The following is a 9742-nucleotide window of genomic DNA, read 5'->3' on the forward strand; positions in this document are numbered from 1 at the left end:
TTTATAGAAATGCCCCTTTAAGCTATAAGGACCATGTTGGAATTAGTACTTTTTTACCATTTTGGAAAAATGTATCAAAGGTCAACAATTTTACAAATGGTATAACTGAAAATGTAAACCTATCAAACAAAGAATGACCCCTTACCAAGCTCCATATAACAAAATGACATATGTCAGAATATGGCAATATAGGAGATTTTTAATGCAAAGTTAAGTTTTTAAAGCCATCAAAACAAAAAAAAACGATATAAATTTTGTAATGAGCCAAAGAATGGAAGAAGGAAAGGTGTCATCTGGGCTGAATTGTGAGAGTCCATAAAAAAAATAAATAAATAAATTTTGCCAATCCCACCACATTTGATTTTTTTTTCAGGTTCCCTGTACATAAATGGTGTCATTGGTCCTGCAGATAACATGCCCTCAAACAGCTCTGTACACAGAAAAATTAAAAAGATATGGTTCGTGAGAGGAGGGGAGTGAAAAACTGAAGCACAAAAACATACATAGGTATGTTTTGGGTCATGGTACTGTGAAGCATAATCAACTTATCCAGATGTTTCTATCTTTTGTCACATCATTGATAAACACCAGTGACCAAGTGCCAATGAAAGCCATGCATGCCCATGCCATCATACTGGTATCTCACTCTCTCATGTTTGTGGTGTGCTTCCAAATATTCTTTCACTTTCTTCTTCCCATCATTCCAGTATAGCATGATTTTAGTTTCAAATGCATAAAGAAAGCTGTTCCAGAACTGGGCTGGATTCTTTAGATGTTTTTGGCTAATCTGGTTTTTGGATTTTTTAGGGAGAATAATGGTTTGCACCTTGTGATGAACCCTATGTCTATGCTCTCGTGAAGCTTTCTATTTATGGTATAGGTTTCTATTCACCCTAAAAAGGTTTCTGCAATCGTCCACCACTGTTGTCTTTGATGGCTGTCCATCCATTTTTGTGTTTCCAAGCTCATCAGTCCATTCTTTCATTCTAAAATTATACCAAACTCTTTATTTGGAAACTACCAACATTTACGATCTCTCTCTGAGGGATTCCTTCTCAAGATGGTCTATTTCATTTTCACTGTGAGCTCCTCTGACCATGTTGTGGGTTCACAGCAACAGCCTCCAAATGTAAGTTCTACACCTTAAAGGACATCTACCACCAGGATGAATGATAGTATTCAAATAATCCTGAGGGGCTCCAGGCTCTACAGGTGTTAATGGAGCCTGGAGCCCTTGGCTCATATCATGTACAGAATCCCCATATACCCGTGTATAAGCCAAGGCACCTCATTTTACCACCAAAAACTGGGAAAAGTTATTGACTTGAGTATAAGCCTAGGCTGGGATATGCATTGGTCACAGCCTCCAGTATATAGCTAGACAGCCCCCAGTAGTGTATATAGCTAGACAGCCCCCAGTAGTGTATATAGCTAGACAGCCCCCAGTAGTGTATATAGCTAGACAGCCCCCAGTAGTGTATATAGCTAGACAGCCCCTAGTAGTGTATATAGCTAGACAGCCCCCAGTAGTGTATATAGCTAGACAGCCCCCAGTAGTGTGTATAGCTAGACAGCCCCCAGTAGTGTATATAGCTAGACAACCCCCAGTGGTATATAGCTAGACAGCCCCAAGTAGTGTATATAGACAACCCCCAGTAGTGTATATAGCTAGACAGCCCCCAGTAGTGTATATAACTAGACAGCCCCCAGTTGTATATAAGCTAGAGAGCCCCAGTAGTGTATAGCCTGTCTGCCAGACAGCCCCCAGGAGTATTAAGCCTGCCTTTCAGACAGCACCCAGTAGTATATAGCCTGCCTCCCAGACAGCCCCCAGTGGTATATAGCCTGCCCCCAGTGGTATATAGCCTGCTAGCCCACCCCTAGTAGTATATAGCCTGCCCCAGTAGTATATAGCATGCCCCAGTAGTATATAGCCTGCCTGCCAGACAGCCCCTAGTAGTATATAGCCTGCCAGCCTGCCCAGGGTAGTATATAGCCTGCCCCAGTAGTATATAGCCTGCCAAACCCGCCCATTATTGTATATAGCCTGCCAGCCTGCCCCATATCGTCAGCACATACAAAAATCAACTGAGTACTCAGTATTCCTACGCCCCCGACAGCTCCTCCTCTGTCTTCATGTGCATGGGTACCGACTCCAGGTCAGTGACAGCTTTGTGCACATGGCCCGGCCAGCACACAATTGTGCTGTCATCACAGTTGTGCGCCGGCCAGCCATGAAGAAAGAAGAGGAGCTGCCCGGGGTACCAGAATGGTGAGTACTCAATTTATTTTTTTTTATATACCCGAGTAAAAGCCAAGTGGGGAGTTTTCAGCACAAAAATTGTACTGAAAAACTTGACTTATAATCGAGTAGATACAGTAGTAAAAATCACATCCCAAAAGTCTAGATCTATAAATATATAAAAACAGTTATTCCTGGCAGTGAACCCCATAACAGAAGATAGTGCCTTAATGTCCAAAATGACACTTGCAACTCATAAAAATAGAAATAAAAAGTTCTCAAATGGTGTCAATGTAAACATCATCACATCCTACAAAAAAAATTACACAATACAAAGCTTTGCACAACAAAATATGAAAAAGTTATTTTCATATTTTTCATACCAAAGGTTGGAAGGGGATATGGCAATTGGAATGAAAAATGAAAGGCGTAAATACAGAGCCCACAAGAAAGTGGTGCAAATGCCAATTTCACCACTATTGGAATTTTTGGATACACATACAAACATAGCCCTACTACTACATCAATTCACTAATGCACACACAGTCCTGCTATATCCATTCACTCACACACACAGCCTAGCTACACATGTTCACTCAAACATACACAGCTCTACTACATCCATTGATACACACTCAGCCATGATACATCCCATTACTCACAGACAAAGCCCTGCTACATCCATTTATTCATACAAACATCTCATACCTAGTGCCAGCATCAGTAGTAAGTTTTCGTCTCCTGCCCTGCTTTGTTCGGGCTTCACCTAATCTCTAAGACAGCGTTCTTGCTAAAAAGTACATCTTATAGTCCAAAAAATACATTATTTAGCTGAAGTAAAAGAAGTGCTAGTTACAAGTAGCAAAAATTAAGCTATGTAATATAGGCACCAATTCAATAGTTACTTCATTGCTTTTGAATGTGTTTTTCTTTTCACCTGAGAAGTCAGATGAACATTCTTAATTATAGCACATCTTGCTTTGGTATTTAGGATCGAAGTTTGACTGGTGGTAGATCGGTGTTCTATCCTAGATCACTGTCCGGAAGCAGGAGGTATGATAGCAAAGGGGAGTGGTGGTGGGGGGATACATTAAAACTTGGCGATCCCGAGAGGGGCTCAGACAATGTAATCCTGAGCACCTCTGGCTCATTTATGTAATTTTTAAAAGTCATTTTCTTACCAAAGGTGCCCTTTATTTATGCACTAAAAACAGTTCCAATTAGTGCATAACGAAAGGGGAATGTAATGCTGGACATTTACCATGAGTCAAACTGATGGTAGACGTCCATTAATTATTTCACTGCTTCTTTGGCAATAGTACAAAATCATTTCCTATATTCAGTTACTGCTCATGTCATAATGTCATGTAATTTGAACAATTATTATATTAGATGCAATAAAAATGAAATGTGTTCAAAAAGCACAGAAGCACAATTTATCGTTTGCATGTCTGACCTTTGATAAAATTCCTTTGGATTCCTTTCTGTAACCACGGAGAACCTCATGGAGACTTTGCAGGTGCTGCATGACTCTTCGTTGGTGCTCATCTTTTCTTAGTACACAGTCCTTCACTAGAAGATCATAATGTTGAAGAGGTCCTGTGCATTCTTTATGAACTTTGGGGTTATTGTTTATTTCATAGTTGGAAACAGAAGATTCAGCTAATTGACTGATAGGCGCTGAAAGAATAAAAGAAATTTTTTTTAACAAATAATGTCCATCGTTTGACAATGCAACTATTAAAAGGTATGGTACAATGGAACATTAGTACATTAGTACAATGAGTCATTAGCATATTCAAGCTGTCCAGCTTATTCATGAGTGGGAGACCCAGCCACACCCCCAGTGCTTGACTGACAGCCTGTATAATGATGTGAGGCTGTATAATGATGTGATGGCTGCTCCATGTGCTTGCTGGTGGCCACGCCCCCTGCAGCCTGTGTGTGTATAGGAGAGATACAACAGCTCCAGGGTGCAGCCATGTCAGGTACTTGTGTAACTGATGTCTGTATCACACATTTGTATTAGGAGGATGCAGCATGTCAGCAGATACAGCGCGGACACTAGCCATGCTTTACTATACATTACACAGACATGAGCAGGGGGACGAGAGGGGAGGGGTAACAGGGGTGACATCACTGCCTCTGACCATGTGACCAGCCTCATTTACATAATAAAGAATACATGATTTTATAATGATTAATGTATGAAATAACTAGATAAAGGCTGGGATGGATCCTTGTGAGCTGCTCAGGACAGGACTAGTGACACAGACCTGATGACAGGTGTCCTTTAATGGCAAAATTCAAAACAGTTGATTCATTCATCACCCAATGAATTTCCTGGTTCAATAAGAATTGGAAGTTAACCCCTTAACGCTGAAGCCACTTGACACAACCCATTTTTTCAAATCTGCCCTTTTTCAAAGTGATTTTTAAATTGTTTTCTTGTGACACGTAGTACTTCATGTTAGTTGAAATTTTTTGTTGGTATGCGTTGTGTTTATTTATAAAACAGATATTTGGTGAAAATTTGGAAAAAAAAGTCTCGATTTTTTAAATTGAAAATGTTCTACTTTTTCCGAACATAGTCATAGCAGCAAAAAAAACTTGATAAACTAACATTAACCGAATGTCTGCTTTATGATTCCATGTTTAGATTTAAAGTCACTTTAAGAGGCCTAAATAAAAGTAAAACCCCATAAATTACCGCATTATAGAAACTACTAGCCTCAACGTATGTTAAACAACTTTTATGAAGTTTGTTAACCCTTTTGTTGGGTTAAAAGGGTTAAAACAAAATCGGATACAATTTTGAAAGTAACATTTTTTTGGCTAAATTAATGTATTTTTCAAAAAATGTACAAATTCTCAGTGGATAAAATACCAAAACGTTCCACAAAATTTGATACCCAATCTCTTCTTCGTATAACAATCCCCCATATGTGGTGGTAAACTGCTGTATGGGCACATGCCAGGACATCAAAGGGAAGCTGCGCCATTGAGAGCAGATTATGCATTGTTACTTTTTATTGGCTATACAATCTTAATTTTTTGGGAAATTTGGACAAATAAGGGCTTATTATTTGTGACATTAAATGGACTTTACAAATCTTAAATGTATGTAGGAAAAAAAAACATACATTTTGGTTACCTTTCTTCTTTAACTTTTTTGGGGCCGTTCACCGTACCATAAAAATAACATATTATCTTTCTTCTATAGATCACTACGATTACAGCGATACCTCATTTATATAGTTTTTTTATATATTTTTACAATTTTACTGAAGAAAAACTAATACAGAGAAAATCTCATTTATTTTCGTATGGCCATGTTTTTGGAGACATAACTTTAATATTTTTTGGTTGACAGCTGGTTTAGGGCTTCTTTTTTGCGTGTTGAGTTGTCCTTTTCAGTGGTACCATTTTGGTAAAACCTGGGAAAACCTATTGACTTGAGTATAAGCCGAGGGTGGGAAATGCATTGGTCACAGACCCAGCCAAGTATATAGCCAGCCAACCCCCTATAATATACAGCCTGCCCCCAGTAGTATACAGCCACCCCTGCCTGCCCCCAGTAGTATACATCCACCCCAGCCTGCCCCCAGTAGTATACAGCCACCCCAACCTGCCCCCAGTAGTATACAGCCACCCCAGCAGTATACAGCCACCCCAGTCTGCCCCCCAGTAGTATACAGCATGCCCCCAGTAGTATACAGCCTGCCCCCAGTAGTATAAAGCCTGCCCCCAGTAGTATACAGTCAGCCCAGAATTTAAAAAAAAAAACTTATTTACTCACCCTCTGGTGGCCCCGATGTGGCTTTTTTTTTTTAATGATTTTGTGTTTTTTTTTACTTCATTAGATATGTATAGGGAATGTTTGTGTTTAGGGGACTTTAACTTAATTTTATTAATTCTTTTTATTAAAAAGTGTTTTAATTAAGGGTTTTTCACTTTTTTTCTTTCCTTGCTCTGATTTCTTGTTCAAGCTCTTCTTCACCTAATACAGTGTAATGCAGATGTATTATACTGTATTATGTAACACACTGAGCATGCTGCGCATAAGGCAGGACCCAGCTCCCGGAAGAAGCCGCGGAGCCCTGGGGCACAGGCAGACCCCGAAGAAGCCAGCGGAGGATTGGACCCCCCAGCAAGCGCCGTGAGGGGTGGGGGGGTCGTGCACGGGACCCTTGCACGCCGCGGTCATGCGTGCAAGGGGTTAATGCCCGCGATTAGAGGAAAGTCCGATCAGGAGCCAGCTGGCAGCTGATACTTCTGGTACCGGCTCCGTTCAGGAGCCGGTACCAAAAAAATATATAAAAATTGCCATGTTCTGACGCTAATAAATTTTTTCATACTTTGGTGTACGGTGCTGTGAGAGGTCATTTTATTGTGAAATGAGCTGACGTTTTCATTGCTACAATTTTAAGGACAATAACAACATTTGATCACTTTCTATTATATTTTTGATGTGATGTAAAATGGTGTAAAAGAAGCGTTTCGCACATTTGTCGCTATTTTACGTTATGGGGTTCACCACTAGTTTTATATTTTAATAGATCAGGCATTTTGAAAAGCGGGGATATACAACATGTTTGTGATTTTTACTGTTTATTATGTTTTATATCAGTTCTAAGGAAAGGTTTTTTTAGACCCTCTAGGGTACTTTAACCCTAGGTGGTCTGATTAGTCCTACCATATACTGCAATACAACTATATGACACCTCACACAGCTTCATACACCATAGTATGAAAAAGTTATCAGCGTCAGAAGATGGAATACTTTTTTGTACACATATGTTTCATTTTTTTTAATTTGTATTAAAATGCAATAAAACCTAAATAAATTTGGTATCACTGTGGAGTCCACAGTGAAAGTCATAAAAACTGAGCCCACAAGAAAGTGTTGCAAATCTGTTTTTTTGCCAATTTTACCACATTTAGAATTGTTTTCCAGCTTCCTAGTACACAGCATGGAATAGTAAATAACATCACTGAGAAGTTAAATTTCTTACGCAAAAAGTAAACCCTCACACAGCTCTGTACACGGAAGAATGAAAAAGTTATAATTGGAAAGCGAGAAATGAGCAAAAACACCCTCTATCCTTAAGGGTACAGTGGCACGGTGCGCTCTTGGTCGTTTTTAAACTGACTGAAAACGCATATGTTTTCAATGTGTTCAGAATCGCAACAAAAATGCCACTTGTGTCATGGGCCTTAGACGTGAAGTGGGACTGCACGCTGAGGCCGCGTTCACACGTTCAGTTTTTCTTTTGCAAAGCCAAAAGCAGATGTGGATCATAATGGGTGAGGGCTTATCATTCAGAAAAGATGCTCCTTCTCTACTCTACTCCTGGTTTGGACATCGAAAACTGCATCTGAAAAACTGAACATTTGAACACCTTGTAAGCGTTGTACAATCAGTCTGTGAATAGCTGTAGCGGTAACCTGCCCTAAACAGTATGTGAAGTGATAACGCCGTGACCCGAATGCATGAAATCGAGAAATGTTAATATCCATTAGCAGCTGCACTGCACTGCACTGCAAAAAGGAATGCTGGCATCTGCTTCCTGTCCAAACTGTTTCTTTTTTAATTACTATAGTATTTTCTTATAGGTTTTTTAATGTTTGGTTTCTGTAGAAACCTCCGGCACCACTGGTACGAGGACGCCATAAAAAGCATGTGCCCTTCTACATAAAAAGTGGCCATACTGCACCAGCAACACCTGGGGAGGTTTATTGTGCGCCACTGCGGATCCATCAAGAGTCATAAGCCTCCTGATGTATCCAGTGGGTGGCTGCTGTATGTGACTGATAACCTGGACTAGGTAGTGCAGCAATGCCCCCTGGCAACCACACCTCCTTCATGCCCACCTGGGGTAGAGATCGCCTGATGGGGAAAGAATATTTAATAATAATAATTTCAGGACTTATCAGTTTTGTAGTGTAGAAGCCCAGATACATGTCCTCCACTGTTTTTAGTTTCTGTATTGTACTGAAATCGTTGTAAAAGCGAGGTTAGAACATGTTAGTAATACACAGCGTGTTCCTCTGTCACCCATCTTTATTAACACTGAATCAGGACACAGTGTGACACCGGCAGCACGGAGGCTCACTGCTCTAGCGATCACCCCAGCGACTGGGCGTCACGTGATCCCAGGAGCCGGTATCCAGGTTCTCAGAACCTCATTCATTGTTTTATATGCTGCGGGTCCCACTTCCGTGTTCCCGGGGCCACTCACCCGTCGCAGTACGCCATAGACAGGGCACCGTATGACGTGGCAGCTGGGCACACGGGACAGTATAGCGCAGCCTTCCACAACCCCGGTAAACTGTCCACAGGCAGCGCAAAGAGACCAAGGGCGCAATGGAAGCCGCCATGTTGGAATATTCGATAACTTTATTTAGAAAGCCAAAGAGACAAATTCTGACAGCGGCAGTAGGAATGGGCGAGGCTAGTTACTATGGAGCAGAGAGGTCGCAGCCAGGAGTGAGTCGTCAGTAGAGATGAGTAGTGCACGTCCAGATTACTATGGAAAACAGCTAGAAATTGTGTTTTCCATCTCTTTTGGCTGCTTTCCATCACTACAGACAGTGTAGCCCTCTAGGCTTTTCTTTGTCCTGATTCAAAACACATTTTATTTTAACATTATATAACGTTGTGGATGTACAGTCATGGCCATAAGTTTTGAGAATGACACAAATATTATATTTTCACATGATCTGTTGCCCTCTGGTTTTTATGTGTGTTTGTCAGATGTTTTTATCACATACAGAAATACAAGTGCAATCATATTATGAGTAACAAAAGCTTTTATGACAGAGTGAGTTAAAGGGGTTATCCAGGTTTTAAAAATTACTGAGGGCAGTGCTGGGGCGGGCTATTTAACCCCTAGGCGCACCAGGACGTTATAGTACGTCCCCGGGGCTAGAGACTTAGCGCACGGGGACGTTCTATAACGTCCTGCTTCTGGCACCGGCTCACGAACGGAGCCGGTACCAGAAGCAGCGGCTGTCAGCTGTCTAGTACAGCTGACAGCCTGCGCTAACACCCGCGATCGGAGCCGACTCTGATCGCGGGTGTTAACCCCTTACATGCCGCGGTCAAGCATGACTGCGGCGTGTAAGGGTGTTTGCGCTGTGGATCGGATCCCCCGTGCCGCTTACCGGGGGATCCGATCCTCTTCTGGGCAGCTCCGAGGACTGGCATGTGCCTCGGAGCTGCCCGGCCTCCCTGGCAGTCAGACCCCTTCCGGGTCTGACTGTAAACTGTCTGAGCATGCGCCTGCATGCTCAGACAGTTTACACTGCTCTACAATAAAATAGTGATCAGAGCATCACTGGTTCAAGTTCAAGTATGTATAAGTAAAAAAAAGTCAAAAACACTAAAGTTAATACATTAGAATAAATAAAAAATAAATGCATTAAAATATAAGCCCCTAAAATGTCACTTTCCTATAAAAACACTTAATAAAGTATAATAAAACACAAAACCCCCCG

General features: G+C 41.2%; 1 protein-coding gene across 1 annotated transcript in view; it reads right to left on the reverse strand.

Moving 5' to 3' along the window:
* Positions 1–8648, reverse strand: part of AFG1L (AFG1 like ATPase) — a 114861-nt gene extending 106213 nt beyond the window's left edge. Inside the window, exons 1-2 of the mRNA XM_072141834.1 lie at positions 8485–8648; positions 3699–3922 (exon numbers count right to left, since the gene is read on the reverse strand). Of these exons, the coding sequence (XP_071997935.1) occupies positions 3699–3922; positions 8485–8623 (363 nt within the window). The 5' untranslated portion in view covers positions 8624–8648. The remainder of the gene's footprint in view (positions 1–3698; positions 3923–8484) is intronic.
* Positions 8649–9742: the final 1094 nt, after the last annotated feature.

Source organism: Engystomops pustulosus, chromosome 3, assembly GCF_040894005.1.
Source record: "Engystomops pustulosus chromosome 3, aEngPut4.maternal, whole genome shotgun sequence".
Lineage (NCBI taxonomy): Eukaryota > Metazoa > Chordata > Amphibia > Anura > Leptodactylidae > Engystomops > Engystomops pustulosus.